The sequence below is a fragment of the Vombatus ursinus genome, unplaced genomic scaffold (assembly GCF_900497805.2).
Source record: "Vombatus ursinus unplaced genomic scaffold, bare-nosed wombat genome assembly UNPS02014884.1, whole genome shotgun sequence".
In the NCBI taxonomy this organism is placed as follows: domain Eukaryota; kingdom Metazoa; phylum Chordata; class Mammalia; order Diprotodontia; family Vombatidae; genus Vombatus; species Vombatus ursinus.
Genome location: NW_020954662.1, coordinates 218697 through 238878, shown reverse-complemented (window position 1 = coordinate 238878; position 20182 = coordinate 218697). Strand labels below are relative to the sequence as shown.

Below are 20182 nucleotides of genomic sequence, written 5' to 3'. Positions count from 1 at the left end.
AGTAAATGCTTTCCAGTCCCCCATCTGTAACACAGCTTTTTTCTATTTGCATCAACCAACAGGACTTCACTCAATTATTCCCCAAGAAAGAAAATGGAACATCGGAAATGCAAAGTGGTTTTGGGGGCTATCTGAAGAAAGATCTATGAGCCCACCTGGAGCCATTTAGGAAGCCCACCAGGAGGACTGAATTAAAATTATGCACTTTCAAATGGATCAAGGATGTTATTTATCCATGCTGAGAGGAAGCTGTGGGCTCACATCCCTGCTGATGCAGCCATGGCCAGATGTGTCTGCAGCTGGCTCTGATCAATGGGAAGGCACAGAAATCTCCAGGCACCCCTATCTCAGCAGAAGGGAGACTTCCTTAAAGGAGTCTGAGATCAAGGGCAAAGATGGAGGTGGAAGAGGGAGGGTGAATGAAGACATAGCTCACCACCCACTTTAGAAAGGGGAAGTTATTACATCAGGCCAAGTCAGAGGGAAGGCTAGTGAGTGGATGGAAAGAAACTTGGATTTTATGACTCCGTTCATCTCCCCGGGGATTTGAAGATGGCTGGATGACTGATATGGGAGGAGATGCCCAGACAACATCCCAGCCATGGTGTTTTTCCCATTTTGGAAGCTTAGCAGAGTACTGACACAGCATTCTTGTGATGCCCAGGCACTGGACCCCAAATTGTCCTGTGTTGCCAAATGATTCATTTTTCAGCCCCTAAAATACAAGCCTCTTGTTTCTGAGACACAGTTCAGTAGAGTGGATGGAGCAGTAAAGACACCTGGCTTAGAGACCAGCTAGGTGTGTGTTTGTAGGCAAGCTTGAGCCTTGGTTTCTGTGTCTCTAGAATAGGGATATATAAAACCTGTAGAACGACTTCGCAAGGACAATGTGAGAAAAGCTTTTAGTAAACCCTAAATGCTTCAGAAACATGAGCTATGAAAGAGTGTATTTCTTCTTTTTTCTAACAATGAAAGCTGTCCAACTGTGGAAACAATCCATCTTCCACAAACCTGCCAAAGTGGTTTTCTTAAAGGGTACATTTAACCATGTCATCCCCCAACTCGATAAACCCTGGTGGCTCCTTATTGCCTTTAGAATAAACCAGGGGTGGGGAACCTGTGGCCTTCTAGGTCCTGAAGTGTGGCTCTTTGACTGAATCTAAACTTCACAGGAAAAAATCCCCTTAATAAAAGGATTTGTTCCATAAAACTTGGATTCAGTCAAAAGGCTGCACCCAAGGACCTAGAAGGCCACATGTGGCCTCCAGGTCACAGGTTCCCCACCCCAGGATAAACTATCGACATCTTTGTTTGTGTTCTAAAACATGACCTGGCCCCTACCTCTTTTTCCAGATTAGTTAAGCTTTAATAGCTTAAAACTGCATTAAGACTTTTGGAACATCCCTTACATTACTCCCTTTCCTGTCCACTGTGGTCCAGCTGGACTAGCCTTCCCTTTCTGTTCCTTCACTCAACTTCTCCAACACTGTACATATCTTGTAGGAACAATTATTTACATGATATGAGCTCCTTGAAGGCAGGGACCATGTTTTTGCCTTTCTTTGTATCCTTAGCATTGAACACAGTGCCTGGTATACAGCAGGTGCTTAACATATGCTTGCTGACTATTGACTGACTCTGTTTTCCATTCCTTTGCCCTGGCCATTCTCCATGCTTGCAATGCCCTCTCTTCTCATTTCACCTCCTTCTAAATTGAGTTCAAGCACCACTTTCTGCATGAAACCTTTCCTGATTCCCCTCCCCCCCACCCCCACTCTAGCTGTTAGGGCTTTCCTCTCCCTAACCACTATATATATTACATGTATGGGTTGGTATGTATGCAGATACATATACATACATACATATATACATACATCTCTCTCTCTCTCTATATATATACATATATATGTAGAGAGACAGAGAGATGGATAGATGGATGGATGGATGGATGGATGTATCGATAGATACTTTCTCCTCCTGTGGAATGTAAACTTCTTGAGAGCAGAGACTATTCATCTTTTGTCTCTGTATCCCTAGTGCCTAGCCCAGTGCCTGGCACATTGTAAGCACTTAAGAGATGAATGTTGATTGCCTGATGGATGGGCCGCCTCAGCAGTAGTTATTTCCATGAATCCTCAATAATAAGCATTGTTCTGTGGAAAGTTTGTCATTTACAACTAACATTCTGTAAAGGCAAGTGTGTAAGGCCTAGAATTAGCTCTGCAGGGTGAACAAAGGCTTCAGAGGTGTAATGGCCCAATGAGTAAGGAATGTATATTAATGTATATTAATTTCCTGTAAAGGCCTGAATTAAGAATTGGTTCTCTTAGTTAAACAACAGCACAGAAGGTCATAAGAAATTGGCTGGTGGTTTCTACCTAGCTTGTGGGGAGGGGACTGAATGACCATGGAAACAGAAGATAGCATTTCAGGAATGTATTTCATTGGCTCTTTTAAAACGATGGCTTGTGGGGCTGTGTAGAGTGGCTTCAGAGAGTGTTCATTAAAAAAAAAAAAGACAAACTATTAACAAGTACATGGAAGAATGCTCTAAATCACTAATAATAAGAGAAATGCACATTAAAACAATCCTGGGGTTTCATTTGTCATCCAGAAAACTGACAAAGATGACAAAGTGATGAGAAGAGTGAATGTTTGAGGGGTTGTGGGAAGGCACACTGGTACATTGTTGGTGGAGCTGTGAATCAGTACAACCATTTTGGAAGACAATTTGGAAATACACAAATAAAGTGACTAAAATGTCCATAGCCTTTGACCTTGAGATTCCATTAATGGGCTTCTTTCCAGAGTGTGCTTGTAAATGATTTATAATTGGCTTTCTAAAAAGGCATAATATGCTTCTAAGTTTAATCTGCATTATTAACATTTCCTCCATCATTTTCTTAGACAATCAATAAAATAAATATATTAAAATAAAATAAAATAAACCAACAAAATAATAAATTAAATCCTGATCTAGCATTTGCTGATTTCCAAGGTGCAAAAGATCACACTGAAAATTTAATAATTGGCTAGTGAGCTGGCATGAGCTGATTCTAGCATATCCCTCCTTGTACCCCGAGGAGGCCACTGATAAGAAGAAAGTACCCATATACGCCAAAGTACTCACAGCAGTAGTGTTTGTGATAGCAAAGAACTGGAAACAAAGTAGATGTCCATTGACTGGAAACGGCTAAACAAATTGTGGTACATGAATGTAATGGAGTATTTGTTATTATTTTTCAGATGTTTCAGTTGTGTCTGACTCTTTGTGACCCCATTTGGGGTTTTCTAGGCAAAGATACTTGAGTGGTTTGCCAGTTTATTCTTCAGCTCATTTGATAGATGAGGAAACTGGGGCAAACAGGGTTAAGTGACTTGCCGAGGGTCACACAGCTAGGACGTGTCTGACACGGAATTTGAATTCAGGTTTTCCTGATTCCAAGTCCAATACTCTATCTACTGCGCCACCTAGTGGCCCAAATGAAATGTTACTATGCTGTAAGAAATGATGTATGTGGTCAGGTGATGAATACAGAGAAGCATAGGAAGATCTATAAGAACTGATGCAGAGGGAAGTAAGTAGAACTAAGAGAACGACATATACAATGGCTACAACAACGTAAATGGAAAGAACAACCACACACAAAGGAAAAGTGAATGTTGCAAAATGAGAAAGAACAAGCATGACTCATGAGAAGAGATTTAAGAAGGCATCCCCAACCCCATCCTCTTTGCAGAGGGTGGAGATCAACAAGTGCTATACACTGTACAAGTTTTCAGACTTCTTTCAGTGTATTGATCAGTTTATGTTGTTGTTTTTCTTCTTCTTTTAACCTTAAAAAATTCTATTTGTTATATGGGATGTTTTTTGGGGATGGTTTGGGATACTAACTGGAGTAGACTGTGGTGTTAAAAAAATAGACATCAATAAATACTTTTAAAACAAAATCCCAACATGACCAGTGGCCATCTTTTTGACAAGAAGTGGTTATCAGGAGGTCACTGGTCGTAGACCAAGAACTGGAAGGGATCTTAGAGGTCATCGAGCCCAATCTTATTATATAGAGAAGGAAACTGAGGACCTGAAAGGCTAAGCAATTTGTCCACTTCTATAACAATGACGTCAAACTCAAATAGAAAAAGATCCCTGCAGGCCACCACAAATTAACATTATCCACATCATATTGTATTTTTATTTACTTCGTCAAACATTTCCCAATGACATTTTCATCTGGTTCTGGCTGGGGAGTTTCGTGGGCTCTGTAGAGCTCCACCAGCATGAGTTTGACACCTCTTTTCTAGAAGGAAATAACAGAGATGGGATTCATACTCAGGTCTTCTGATCCCAAACTCAGAGCTTTTCTCACTGTACCACATTCCCTCTTAGATGATGCCCCCAACCACTCTGGCAGGAAGCATTTTTAGGGAATTAAAATGCAGCATGGTGTAGAGGACAGAGAGCTGGTTTCAGAGTTCAAGTCCTGGGTTTAAGTTCTGACACTGACACATCCTGGGCAAATCACTTAACCTCTTAGTGCTTCTCTCTAATCAATTAACTAACCAGCATTTATGTAGTGCCAGGCACTAGAGATATAAAGACAAAAAATGAAACAGATCCTTGACCTCAAAGACCTCATATTCTAATGGGGGAGACATCTCCTGCATATGTAGATGTAGTCAAAATACATAAAAAGTTGAGACATGGTCATCTCTGGAGGAAGGCTGTTCCAACAGAGGGGATCAGAGAAAGAGTCTATCCAGAGAAAGAATGGATAAATGAAGTATATATAGAATGATTATATATATTATATATATATGTATACACACACATACTTGTGTCTAATGGTAGCCATCTCTAGGGCAGGATGGGGGAAGGGGGACAAGGAAGAAAAAAAGAAAAAAGTTACATGATAACTTTATTATATATTTAAAAGGAATAGCAAGTTGTACATAATAGATTTGCAATTTCATACGCAATCATCTTTTTTATTCTACTAGGTTATGGAAATTCTTGTTTTACTTTATAAATTAAAAATAAAATATAGATATTTTTTCAAAGGCAAAAAGAAAAGTAGCATTTGGAGCTGAGCTGAAAGAAATTAGGGATTCTAGGAGGTGGTGATGAGGAGGGAGAGCATTGTAGGCATGGAGGGACGGTGAGTGCAGAGACATGGCGATGGTGTGTCATGGGAGAGGAACAGCACATAGGCCCACACAGATGAACCACAGAGGATGAGGAGGGAAATAAGGTATAAGAAGACTAGAAAGGTAGGAAAGAGACAAGTTGGGAAGAGCTCTGAATGCCAAATAGAGGAGTTTATAGTCGATCCTACAGATAATAGGGAATTATTGGAATTTATTGAGTAGGGGAGTGACATGTCAGGCCTGAGCTTCACGAAAATCACTGTGGCAGTTGGACTGTACTGGGGGATGGAGTTGAGGCAGGGAAACCAATTAGGGAGTTGTTGTAATAGTCCCGACGAGAGGTGACAAGGGCCTGCGCCAGGGTCGGGGTTGTATGAGTGGAGAGAAGCAAATGGGTGTGAGAGATGTCATGGAGGCAGAAACATCAAGATGTGGTAAATGAGTGGACAGTCAGGAGGAGTGAGAGTGGGGAGTTGAGGACGGATGACTGGAAAGATGGCAGTGCTGTTGACAATTACAGGGAAGTTTGGAAGAGTGATAACTTTTAGGGGGAAGATGATGAGTTCTGTTCTGGCTTGTTGAATCTGAGATGCCCACGGGGCATCCAGGTCAAGATGTCCAAAGAGGCAATTGGTAATTCAAGACTGGAACTCAGGAGGGGAAAGAGAATTCTAGTGCTATATCTGGGATAGATCATCTGCATAGAGATGATAATTAAACATATAAAAACTGATGAGGTCATCAAATGAGAGATTATGAGAAGAAAAGAGAGTCTAGGACAGAGCCTTGGTGGACACCCAAAGTTATGGGGGGGGCCTGGATGAAGATCCAGCAGAGGAGACAGAGAAGGAGCGGTCCGAGAGGTAGGAAGGAAGACTATTATGTTAAAGAAGATTTGTTATTCTGCATTAGTAAAGGGAATTTCCTCATGAGGGAGTTCTATACACCAATGAAATCACAGGATTAGAGAAAAAAAAGGCAGTATAGTCAGATGGCTGATGGGATTGAAAGAGTTTAGGATATAAGGACCTGGAAGGTCTGGGTTCTTCTCCCACACTTCTGCCACTAGCTAGATGTATGACCTTAGGTAAGTAATTTTCCCTCTCCAGGCCTCTATTTCCTCCTCTGTAAATCTAAAATAGGGCAGCTAGGTGGCGCCATAGTGGATAGAGCACTGGGCTTGGAATCAGGAAGATGAGTCTTCCTGAGTTCAAATCCGGCCTCAGACATTTACTAGCTGTGGGATCCTGGTTAAGTCACGTCACCCTGTTTCACTCAGTTTCCTCATCGGTAAAATAAGCTGGAGAAGGAAAGAGCAAACCACTCCAATATCTTGGCCAAGAAAACTTCAAATAGGGTCACAGAGAGTTGGACATGACTGAAAAACAAGTTAAAACCAACAAAAATGAAGATAATAATACTTGCACTACTATACTCGAGTGTGTACATGATTCAGTGCTTGGCACCAAATCTGGTCTGGCACATATGCTAGTTGACTGACTACATGATCAACAAATTCAAAATGAACCTCTTGATCTTTCTCCCCTCTTCCCACCCCTCTTCCTAACTTCCCGATTTCCACCAAGGACACCACATCCTTTCAGTCACTCAGGTTCCCAATCCTGGAGTCACCAGCACCTTCCTTTTCCTTCCATGCCCAGTACCCATCCAATCAATCGCCCAAATTCTGTTGATTCTACCTTCAGGGGACCTTGTGCCGTTTTATTTATCTTTACTTAATTGGCCACAATACACCTTACCTTGACTCCTGCAATAGTTATCTAATTAGTTCTCCTGCCTCCAATCTATCCTCCAAACAGCTGCCCCGAAGATATTTTTAAAGAACAGTTCCGACTAGGTCATTCCCCGGCTCAGGAAGCTTACGTGGGTCCCCACTGCCCTGAGCAGTCAGGAGTCAGAGGAGTCATGACCCAGGGCCGTGTCAGTCTGTCACCCGCAGGAAGAAGCAGAGAATAAAAACAGACAACATTGAAGAGTGAGGTTTTTTTTTTTTTTTTAGCCAATTGGGGTTGAGTGACTTGCCCAGGGTCACATAGCTAGTAAATGTCCGAGGTCTTTGAACTTAGGTCTTCCTGACTCCAGGCCCACTGTGCCACCTACCTGCTTCCAGATAGGTCCCGAATAACTGTGTTGAATGGAATTGACTCTATAGAGATGACAGAAAGCCTTCCTGGCTTATTCCAGCGGCTAGAGAGATTTCTCCCTCTTTTAATGATCTGGCAGTGCAGTGAACTGTTAGATTTAGAGTCAGAAATCCCAGCTAATAATAATAGTTAGCACTTCTGTAGCACTTTAAGGCTCGCAAAGCACTTTTCAAATACTATCTCATTTTACTCTCACAACAATCTTGAGATGTAGGTGCTACTATTATCTCGATTTTATAAATGAGGAAACTGAGGTACATTCTTTCCCCACAGATGGTGATTGCCTAGCTTTGTTTAATCACTGGCATGTGTAATAAGGAGAGGATTGGACTTGGGGTCAGGGGAATCTGGGTTAAAATCCCACCTGTGGCACTATATGGGACCCTGAGCAAATCACTTAACCTCTGCTTCCGTTTCCTCATCTGCAAAACAGGGATAATAATAGTACTGCCTCCCAGGGTTGTTGTAAGGATCAAATTAGACATTTGTAAGGCATTTTGAAAACCTTAAGGTACTATAGAAATCTTAGTTATTTAATGTTATGTTGTAATGTTATTTAATGTTAGCTCTAAGCCTCAGTTTCCTCATTTGTTAAATGGTGATATTAGCACTTGTGCCCTTATAGTTAATATGAACATTGAATGATATAATGTTCATAAAGAATTTTACAAAGCTCAAAGTGCTGTATAAATGTGAGCTATTAATAGTTGATATTTATAATAATTAGGGAAATTGATACAAATATATCCTAGGAGATAAGTGGTTAAAGGGTAGCAAACAGGCAGTTTTCAAAGGAAGAAATTCATGCTATCAATAAACATATGAGAATCATTAATAACTAGAGTTCTTTTCTAATTATTCATTAAAACAACTCTGAAACTTTACACACCCATGAGATGGGCAAAGATAACAAAAAAGGAAAATGGAAATTGCTAGGAGGGACTGTGAGTGGAAGACAAGCACACTAATACATTGTTGGTGGAGCTGTGAATTGGTTCAGTTATTCTAGAAAACAATTTGGAACTATGGCCAACAAGTCACTCAACTGTGCATACCTCTTCCCAAAGATAGGAGGAAAGGACCTATTCACAGAATTTTATAGCAGCCCTTTTTACTATAGCAAAGAACTGGAAACAAAGCCAGTGCCCATCAGTTGGGGAATGGTTAAACACATCATGGTATATAGATATAAAGGAATGTTATTATGCTGTGAGAAATCAGGAGTATGATAACCGGGAGAAACGAATGAATGTAGAGTGAAATGAGTAGAATCAGGAGAACAATTTACAGGATTACCATAATGCAAATACCACAAAATTACTAAAAATACAACTTTGAAAGACTGTGCAGCTTTGAGCAAGGCAGTGATTCATCATGACTTCAGAAGATTGAGGATGAAACATTTTACCCACATATTAGAAGGAAAGTGATAGACTAAAGGTGGAGAATGAGACATGCATTTTCAAATCCGATGGTCAAAAGCTTTGTCATTTGCTCTGCATGATTCCAGTCATTTGTTATAATGGAGGGCAGCTAACTAGCCCAGTGCCTACAATACTGAGCTTGGAATCGGGAAGAAGTGAATTTGAATCCTGCCTCAGACACTTACTAGCTGTGTGACCCTGGGCCAGTCACTAAACTTTTCTTGGCCTTAGTTTCCTCATCAGTAAAATGGGGATAATAATAGCACCTACCTTCCAGAACTGTTAGGAGGATAAAATAAGATAACATATGTAAAGGGTTATTTAATAAATGCTTATTATTTATTTACATTAATTATTACATTATTTGATAAATAATGTAAATAGCTATTATTTTGTTTGGATGGAGGCGTGAGTTAGTGGGATATGAAAGAGATGCAAAAAGATTAAAAGAACATCAATAAGATATTTAAAAATACACAGAAGAAAACAAAAAGATTTCTGAAGGGGATGTGAGCAAAGCCATTTTGTTACTACTGTGTTAAATTTAATACATACTTAAAAAACCTTACGTAACCAAAGTTTATAGTTTCATATACAATCCTCCTATTTTGCTTTTCCGAAATGCTTCTGTTGATTATTGATGGTTAAGTTTATAATTATAAAAAATATTGTTTTAGGTGGGATATGACATGGGCAGCATTAGTTGCTGATGGCTAAGTCCTTCAATACTAGTATCATGCCATAAGATACCCCATGCTTGCATTCCCCAGGTGCCCTATGCCCTAAGACCAGGGTGGGACTCATAGCATAAATTCCAAGAATGGGTCCATCTGTACTCCATATGGACCATAGGCTGCTATTATTTACTCGCTCCACACTCATGTGTTATGTTCGATGCTCATCATTGAGCAATCTTTCCAGGTGATAGGGGCTTGAGCTCAATCACCAGAGCTCAGATACATGACTCTCAGTCCAATTTCTAAGGCATCATGGTCCAGATTCCTTCTTGGGTATACTCTGCATCCTGTCTCTAGATTAACAAAGGACTATGTGAAGTTACCAGGGGGAAACAGAAGCATGCCACATGAGCATATGACTGTATTCCCAAGGTGATCAGCAGCTAGTGCCATTTTAAACAAGCAGAAAATAATAGAAATACCACATTAAACCACCACAATGGCTGCTGCAAGTTTCTTGAAACCATACCAACTATTTATTCCAACACTGTTCCATATACTTCACTTAATCTCACAAAAAAAGAATTAGTTTGACAAGTGTACGCTAGCACTTCATACATAACAAATCTAATTTAAAGACCTATTCTTCTGTGATTTGGGTACACACGCTGCTTTTGAAGCTCACCTTTGATCCACAGCCCCAGCTGTGTTCCTTCATCCCAACTTCTAATATCATAAGAATCACAATTCACAGCCTCTACAACTTTGGGAGAGTATGTGAAGTCATCATTTACCCGATGAGATTTGGTACCTCCAACTCTACTCAGAAGAGTTAAGCCTTTATCAGCCTCCATCTGAACTTCCAGCTTTCAAGAACTGGAGATGCCACTCCAAAATTCCAACTTAGATTGGTGCGGCAACTTGGTATGCACGCTGAAAGGTTGCCAGCCCTGCTATAAGTAAAGGAGTGTCAGTCTCTTTTTTCTTCCTATGTGGGTCCTGATGTGCCAGCAAAGAAGAGAGTCCCTTCCTGGATTGTTTTGGGGGGGGGGGCTTTGGTTATCATCCATTTGCATTCAGCTGAATGAGACTCACCTTTCTCCTGAGCCATCTCTTGCAAACAGAAGTAAATGACTCTTGCTCCCAGGCTGAAGCCAATCAAAGTGACAGGTCGTCTACCCTTAAAGGAACAGATGAAGATCACGGGTTAGAATATAATCAAAGAATGTTGGATCTGATAGAGAGTTTAGAACATAAGACTTTTGAATTTTGAAGAGATGTTAGAACATGGAAATCATAGTTAGAAGGAACCACTTAGAACACAGAATCCTGGACATGGAAGATGCTTTAGAATGTAGAATGTGGAAGCCGGACTAAAGACATCCAACAGGGAGCACCTCATCACTTCTCCAGGAAGGCCATTCTACTTTTGGATTGCTCTAATTGGTATGAAGTTTTCCCTAATATATCTACATTTTTGTAACATCTACCCACTGTTGTTGGTTTTGCTGTCTGGAACCAAAGAGAACAAATCTACTCCTTCTTTTCCATGACAGCCCTTCAAAGTTTTGAAGACAGTTATCCCATCCCCCAGAGTGTCCTCTGTCCCAGACTAAATTTAGTCTCCAGACTAAATTTCTTTAATGAATTGTGCTTTTCTGAATACTCTCCAGTTCATGAATATCTTTCTTAAATTACTTCCCTATTCTGGAAATTATGCTGCTCTTAATGTGGTCCACACATTTCTGGCTACCACAATACACTGTTGACTCATATTGAAGTTATGTGTACTGTAGTTTTTCAGTCGTGACCCCATTTGGGGTTTTCTTGGCAAAGATAATGATGTGGTTTGCCATTTCCTTCTGCAACTCATTTTACAGACGAGGGAACTGAGGCAAACAGGGTTAAGTGACTTGCTTGGGGTCACATAGCTAGTAAGTGTCCGAGGCCAGATTTGAACTAGGAAGAGGATCCAGAATCCAGGGCCAGCGCTCTATCTATGGCGCCACCTAGCTGCCCCATAATGAAATTACAGACCACTAAAATCTTCAGAGGATTTTCTGACAAAATACTTATTCCTCTATTTCTAAAGCTGATTTTCTGAACTCAAGTAGAAGATTTTACACTTATCTCTACTGAATTTCTTCTTATTAGATTTGGCCCAGTGCCATCTTGTGTTAAGAATTTTTAAATATTTATTCTATCTTCCTCTGTGCTAACTATCCCTTCCATCTTTAAATTTGATGAGCCTTTATTTGAGTCACTGATAAAAATGTTGGCTAGCTTTCAGCCAAGCACAGACCCTGACGCTCTCAACTGATGAACTCCTCTACTAAGCCTATGATGAACCACTAACAATTAACTACTTTTGAGTCTGGTCACTTAACCAGTTCTGAACTGATACTTTATCAAATCCTTTGTTAAAACCTAAGTTATCCATATCTACAATATTTCTCCCATCTATCAGTTTAGTAACCCTGTTAAAAAAAGAAATGAGGTTAGTGTAGTATCATGACTTGCTCTTTATGAAGCCATGTTGGCTCTTTATAATCACTGTTTCCCTTTCTGGATGCTCACTAACCATCTTTTCCATGATTCAGTCTAAAATTTCCTCATCAATCAAAGCCAGCTCACTAGCCTGTAGTTCACAGATTTTTCTTCCTTCTTTTTATTTTTTTTGAACATTGGGATATTTGTCTTTCTCCAGTTCTGTGGCCCCTTCATGGTTTGCAAAAAGAAGACCATAAAACTATTTATTGACCATTGTTCTCTAGTATTTACAATAAAGTAAGCAATATATGGTTGTATAACATTCCAATGACTAAAATTTATTTTTGCCTAAGTTCTATGGAACCAAGGAACCCAAATAATAAAAAGGCTGGTCCTATGTATTTAAGGGATGGGTTGGGATAAAGAAAGAGAAACATTCGTGTCATTAATATAGAAGACTACAAAATACTGGTAAGTTGGCTTGCCTACTTACGCCCATAGTGATAAAAATTCAAGCCTGTCAAATATCTACTCTTATTGGAAGAATATTAAGGTTCCAGCAGATGGGGATGTTGTTTGTTTTTTGCATCAGCGACACTTGTAGCTTTGAACAAGCAATTATAAGCTTTCTGCATTGACTTTATCACTGAAATAAGCACTTGATACTAAGGAACTATTAACTTCTCTGCATTCAAGAAAAACCTCTATGATTAAGGGAAGACCTTTTGGTTAGTAAAATAAGATGGGACACCTCTACTTTGCAAATCAGGAAGTCTAAGTTTTTCTCTTTGAAAATCAAGGCAAAAATGATTCTGCTTTTAAGCTTTTTTTTCCTTTTAAAACAAGTTTTGGCAGCATTTACCCATGTTTCCAACCTAGGATTGAAAATTTTCAGACTGGTAACATCATCAAGTGAGAGTTTGGTCTCTGGGATTATGCAAACAAGCTAGCTAACATTTTTATCCCCTTTTACAATAAATGGCAGAAAGTGATTGTTTTCCACCCTCTGTCCATCTGCATTACCATTGATAAGGATTTGGAGAGAAAATTTATTTTTCTTAGATCCCTCTTGTAGAAATCTGCAGTTATTTTCACATCCTGTGTCAATGCAGGGCCCCCTTTGGGTCCATAGGGAAGGTGCACATCACCACCTTAACAGATGCAGGACATTCTTAGAATACCTCTTCATTCATCTCTACCCCATCCAGAAAGGTTTAAAAATCTGATCTGTTCCTAAGTGGTTAGTGTTTGGACTACAGAGAGTGCAAATCCAACGGGCTGGCCACGTCATTCAAATGCCAAATGTATGCTTGCCTAAAAGACTATTTAAGGAGAACTCACACAAGGCAAGCTCTCACATGGAGGTCAGAAGAAGCAATAGATACAAGGAAACTCTCAAAGTCTCTCTGAAGAGCTCTGGAATTGATTCTGAGACATGGGAAACACTGGCACAGGGTTACCCAGCATGGCATGTCCATATCAAAGAAGGCACCGAACTCTATGAGCAAAGCAGAATTGCAGTAGCTCAAAAGAAACATGAGATATGCAAACTTAGAGACATCTCCACCCCAAATGTTCATGTGGACTACTTATGCCCATCCTGTGATAGATTCTTCCGAGCTCATATTGGTCTGACCAGCCACAGTTGGACACACTGTACCTTGACTCTGACATAGTGATGTCATTTTAGTGTTCCTCAAAAACAAAGAACAACAATCAGTGTTTGGATACTTGGAGACAAAAAAACTTCTGTGGTTTAGGAGGAACTGATTCCTAGACTCACCAGAACCAAATAATAATAATCAGTTATGATAATAATAATAATAATAACAATAACAATAATGATAGCTAGCATTTATATATCTCTTTAAGGTTGGCAAAGCACTTTACAAATACTATGTCATTTGATCCTCACAATAACCCTGGTAAGTAGGTGTTATTATTATCCCCATTGCACAGATGAGGAAATTAAGGCAGACGGAGGTGAAGTGACTTGCCCAGGTCACACAGCTAGGAAGTAGCTGAGGCCAACTTTAAACCAAGGACTTCCAGACTCCAGGTCCAAGGCTCCATCCAGTGTGCCACCTAGCTGCCCAAGGTGCCAGAAGCAAGTTTAGTAGATTGACCTCTAATTACAAAACGTAACTTCTATTAACAAATTGGGTTTCAAGAGAATGTCAAAATTCTACCTAGACTGATAATTCTCTTAGGTAAACTTGGGCATACATGGGTTAAACATTTATTTGTTAGGATTCAGAATAATGCGAATGGTATTAATAAATATTTGTAAAAGTTTTTCTTGAGTGTGGAGGAAGTTAATTGTTCCTTAGCATCAAATGCTCTTTTCTGCGATAAAGTCAATGCAGAAAACTCGTAGTTGCTTGTTCAAATCTGCAAGTGTTGCCTATGCAAAAAAAACAAAATTAAACTCTAAATCTCAAACCAATTCAAACAAAAGAAAAACTCAAAAAACTCATTTCACTCTGCTCTCACAGAATGTAGGTGGCTCCTCACATGACTATTAAACCAAAGAATATAAATGAGATTCAGAGTTTATTAAATATGTTTGATTATATATATACATATATATGTATATAAGCATATGTATTAAGGTACACCTTTGTGCACATGTATATATAATTATAGGCACATAACTGCATGTATGTGAATGCATAAAAATATATATACATACACATGTATCTGCATGTTTATGGTATGTATGTATATGTACATTATGTCTACAAAAGCAATGGAAACTATTTTGCTTCAGCTTCTAGATGGTGAGGAGTACCAGGTGAGTTGTCTTTATAAGAAGCTATGCCTATCTGAGGACACTTCACATTTGATCCTTTTGTTAGCACTGAATTGGCCCCATTGGAATCTTTCCACTTCATGAGAAAAGTCAATTCTCCCCTGCTGTCTGCAGCATCCCTTCTTCCCTCTGGAACCTAGACCTGGATCTGGACATTGGGCCAAGCCTCTTGGTTCATCAGTGAACTTTTTTTTCTTTGTTGACTGGCTCTCATCCACTTCACTCCTGGATAAAGATTTTCTATTCCTTCCATCTTTTCCTCAACAAGCCTTTTGGAAATCAAGAAGCTCTTCAATGATCTCTGGATCATGTCTATTTTCTCTGGATTTTCACATTTTGTTGGCATCTGTCAATCCTTTTACATTTTAAGAAACATTCTACTTTCCCATTCACTCCTCATCTGTCCTGCCCCTTCTCTGCCACAAACTCCTCGGGGGCTCTGCACCCCTTAAGTTTTTACTCTTGTCATTCCATTTCTTTCTTATCCTTTTGATGCCCATAATTATAAGTGTATATTATAAACACATGTATATCACATATATGTATACATATGTGTATATATACATATATCATATGTGTGTGTATGTTGTCTCTCCCAAGAACATGTAAACTCTTTGAGAAACACATGATCCCAGATTTAGAGCTAGCAGGGACCTTGGAAGCTATCAAACAACTACCTCCCAGGGCTCTTTTGAACATAAAATGAGATATTATATTATAATTATATATATGAGATAGTGCTATCATATATAATATATAACATTATTATATATAATATATTATATAGCATACATGACATACATGATACACCATATATATGATACATATTACATATATCAATCATATATATCTAGGTATATCTATAGACATATATTATATATCTACATATAGATAACACATAGATATTTCCCTATATGTAGACATGCAAATTTATATATGGATAATATGAGATAACATAATAAAATGCTCTTTGCAAGACTTGAAATGCTAGCTATTATGCAGTCCAACATCCTCATTTTACTGATGAGGAAAGTGAGAGCCAAGAAAACCCACAACTCTATTTCCAAATCCAGCCCTCTTTCTACTGTACCCGTATCACCACACAAACAAAGGCCTCTATTTTTGTCTTCGTATTTTCACACCTAGAACACAGTGCTTTCTATGTATTCGGCATTTAATAAATGCTTGTTGATTTGAATCTGAATTTAAATTTGTGGCTGCAGGGTTCATGACTCTGGGTAAGTCACTTAACCTCTGCCTCAGTTTCCTTACCTGTAAAATAAGGATCATAATAGCACCCATCCCCCAGGGTTGTTGTGAGAATCAAATGAGATAATAATTGTCAATCATTTATCACAGTGCCTGGCACACAGTAGGCATTTAATAAATGCTTGTTTCTCTCCTTCCTCCCTAGAGTGACTGAGGCTGGCTCCTTCCTAATATTAGTCTAAGATATGACAGGGCTTTGCGTCCCCTCTTGCTACCCCTGGGATAGCCTCATGTAAAAGGGCTGTGTCCACAGGCAAACCTTCCCTTTTTCCCTTCCTTATTGCTCTATCTGTAAAGCAACAGAACTAGTTTCAGTTCGTGAAGGTTTCTGGCTACCTGCTGACGGCTGAGCAGTACGTGGGCCAGGTGTTTGCCAACCTCTGCGGACCGGCGAAGACATACCCCCCAGGGGTTGTCGATGACATTGGCCACGGCGAGGAGGGAAGATGGCCAAGTCAACGCTGTCAAGATACCTGGAAGAAATAGGGAAAACATCAGGGATGCGAAGCAATCTTTGGGGGAAAACGGTCAGCCAGTAAAGTTGATGGCACTCTTCTAAGTCTGAACTGAGTTCTGCCCAATCAAAGAGGGACACAGGGCATGACGGTGAACGCCTGTAAGCCCAGCTCCTGGGAAGTCTGAGACTAGCAGCTCTCTTGGGCTCTGACGTTCTGAGCTGCAGTGGGCTATGCAAATTGTGTCTGTGTTAAGTTTGGCAATAATAAGGTGAGAGCCTAGGAATGGGGTGCTACCAGGTCGCCTAAGGAGAGGGGAACTGGTCAGAAATGGGGCAAGTCAAAGCTCCTGTGACATCAGTGGTGGGATTGGGCCGAGGAGTTGCTACTATACTAGCCTGGGTGAGAGGGGGAGATTCAGTCTTTGAAAAAAAAAGTCTGAATGATTAAAAGTCTTGGGTTTTATGTATGGAACAAATATGAATAGGAAAGGGCAGGTTAGGAAGGAAATAATAGAAAAGGATTAGACAGAACATAAAATCTTAGAGCTGGGAGGGATCTTAGAACATAGTGTCAGAGCTGGGAGGACCCTTAGAACACAGACTGTCAGAGCTGGGTGGGGTCTCAGAAAATAGACTGTTAGAGTTGGAAGGGGCTTTAGAACACAGAATGTCAGAGTGGGGAGGGACTCTAGGACAGGGGTTCTTAACCTTTCTTCATGGACCCCTTTTCCATATTGTGTTTTAAAAAGAAATTCATAATTGAAATGAATATTAAATTTAAGTTAGAAGTTAGTAAAAATAAATATGTAATTTGCCCCCATCCAAGTTCCCCTCTGGAATCTAAGACAGACTCCTGGTGGGGGGGGGGTGTGTGATCCCTAGGTTAAGAAACCTTGCCTTAGAACATAGACGTCAGAGCTGGAAGGGCCCTTAGAACACAGAACATCAAAGAGGAAAGGTTCTTTAGAACAGCATTTCCTAAACTGTGGGTCTCGAATCCATATGGGGTTGCAAAAAATTTGGCAATAGTAAAAAGTTTCTGAACTTTGGCGTTGCATATGGGGTTGTAAAATACTTGGCAATAGTAAAAAAGTTTCTGAATGCGCAATGACCAAAAATGAATTAAAAATCAAACGAGTAATGAATAAGAGGTGTTTCTGGCAGTGCTGGTCAGTGTAGTAACTTCACTGCAGCCTTGGCTCCAAAACACAAAGCAGGCTCACTTTGCACTGTGCATGCCCTCAGGCCACACAACACCAACCAAAGTTGCTGAAAAGAGTGGAAAAAGTTAGAGAAGCCCTGCTTTAGGATACCAAATGTCAGAGAAAGAAGCCAAAATCAGGGTTAGAAACAACCTTAGAGTCTAACCTTTCACTTTACTGATTGGGAAAAGAAGGCCCAGAGTGGTTCACCAGCTCCTCCAAGGTCACACCCATTGTAAGCAGCAGAGTTAGGTTGGGAATTCTAATCTCTGGGCTCCCTGCCTTCTCTAGCTAGAATCTGGCTGGAGAGGTGTGCAAGGGCTGAATTGTAGAGGGTCTTACCGGACAAGATTGTATATTTCAAGGCTTCTTGGGCCATCATGTTCACAAAGCTGTTGAGCAGGGTCTCCAGGGCGCTGCCAAGCTCCATCAGGTACTTAGATTCCCAGGCCAGGCAGTACTGCTCGCTGCTCCGGGCCATGCTGGCCCAGGGTGTAGTGAACATTCCTAGAGGAAAACCACAGGGACAAGGGTTCACATGGGGAATGGAGAGAGTCATTGCTGATCCAGAAACAGAAGCATGGGGTCCAACAGAGGAGACCACAGAGCAACATCACCTGGAGAGGAGTCTGCTACCCCTGGCCCATGTGGGGCAGCTCCTGGAAACCCATGCTTAGAACACAGAACGAAGAGTCTGCAAACCTAGCTACTTGTCCTGGTTCTGCCACTCCAACAAGCATTTATTAAGCCCCTGGTGTCTTCTAGGCAGTGTGTGGGATACCAAAACCAGGCAGTGTCTGCCCTCATAGAGCTCGCATTCTATTGGTGGGAATGGGGGTAGGGTGGGGAGAACAACACTTACGTAGGTAAGTAAATACAAAATATTTATAAAATCTAAAGAAAAAAAAAACACAATTTCAGGAGGGGAGCACTAACCATGGGAGGAAAGCAGGTGACTTTTCTAAAGAGTTGGTCTGACTAGCTCACCTCCATTGCCTAATGAGCTACAACGGCTCCCTATTTTCTCCAGGATCAAATAGAAAATCCTCCATTTGGCATTTAAAGCTCTTTATAACCTGGCTCTTTCCTATCTTGTTAGCCTTCTTACACCTTTACTTTTCTCTGTGTCATCTATGATTCAGGTACAGTGGCCTACTTGCAGTTCCTTGAGCATGATAATCCATCTCCGAGCCTTTGCACTGGCCGATCGGACCAGACAATACCTTGAAGGCTCTCTTTCCACACTTTGCCTCTTAGTTTCTATTGCCTTTCTTCAAGACCCAACTCAAATTCTACCTTGTGTAGAAGCCTTTCCAGGCCCCCCTTATTGCTGGTCCCTTCTTTCTGAGATCACTTTCCATTTACACTGTAAATATCATGTGTGTATATGTACATACAAGATATATTTTGTATATATGTCTATATTGTACATATATGTGTCTATATTCAAATATATAAAAATATGTTTGTGCATGTGTGTCTACATATGTCCACATACAAATATATACGTGTATATATTACAAATATATGTGTCTATGTACAAATATATATGTGTGTCCATGTGTAAATTATATATAGTGGTTTGCATCTTTCTGCCCCATTAGAAGATAAATTTCTTGAAGACAAAAACCATGTTTTCATCTTTCTTCGCATCATCCACATTTGGAGCAGTGCTCAGCACATAGTACGCATTTATAATAAATTCTGGTTGACTAAGTAACCATTTATAGGAAGTTACACTTGAACTAAGTCTTGATGAGAGTCAGAGGTTTGAAGAGGGAGAGATACGCAGCCTGGCTGTGCACGGGCAAGGAGATAGAAGATGACATTTTGTACATAGGGATGCATGCCCCAACTAAAAGTCCTATCAAATAGGCCAATTCAGTTGACAACACCAAGTATCTCAGGGGCAGTAATTTGTAATAAGCCTGACAGGTTTTCCAGAGTCTCCTAGCACTTCCTTGGTGTAGGTCTATAGATAACTCTCTTCTCCTCAGGCCCTCAATTTTCTCCTCTATAAAATGGGTATAATAAAATTTGTTCTATTGCAGGGGGCTGCTGCGAGGAAAGCATCTTCTAAACTGTACATTTTTACAGAAATATGAGTGATCCTTGTTATTACCTGACAGTGTTGTTGTAGAAAAAAGCCCTGCATTTAGATTTAGAAGACCTGAGTGTCACTCCCAGTTTTGCCCCTTAACATGTGACCATGGTCAAGTCACTTCTTGCCTCTTGGCTTCAGTTTTCTCATCTGTTAAATGGGATACTTACTTCAATTCTTCAAGAATCTGTGACTTTGTGAGTGCAGGGAGCAGGGATAAGAGCACCTTCTACCAAGGAAGGAAGGTCATAGCTTCCCTGCCTTTGTTTTGGAGGGTGCTTGTAGCTGGTACCCCTCCCTCTGGCGATGAGCTCCTTTTAGCACTTGGCTAGGCTGGCTCTTGGACAACAGATACCTAGTCCATTACCCATCAGAGCTTCCAATCTATCGTTAACAGGCTGCCTTTCATAGAATGAGGGTACTAGCCTAGTGCTGCA

At 40.3% G+C, this 20182-nt stretch overlaps 1 protein-coding gene across 5 annotated transcripts in view; it reads right to left on the bottom strand.

The window, feature by feature from the left end:
• LOC114028476 (transmembrane and coiled-coil domain-containing protein 4-like) overlaps positions 1–20182 on the bottom strand; it is a 109908-nt gene that overhangs the window by 47803 nt on the left and 41923 nt on the right. For 3 of the 5 annotated variants that reach the window (XM_027842712.1, XM_027842711.1, XM_027842713.1), the window contains 3 exons: positions 17987–18151; positions 16322–16458; positions 10510–10594 (listed from right to left, as the gene is read on the bottom strand). In XM_027842712.1, the coding sequence (XP_027698513.1) occupies positions 10510–10594; positions 16322–16458; positions 17987–18151 (387 nt within the window). Of the gene's footprint in view, positions 1–9232; positions 10368–10509; positions 10595–16321; positions 16459–17986; positions 18152–20182 lie in introns of those variants that run through there. The other 2 variants (XM_027842714.1, XM_027842716.1) reach the window with 2 other exon arrangements.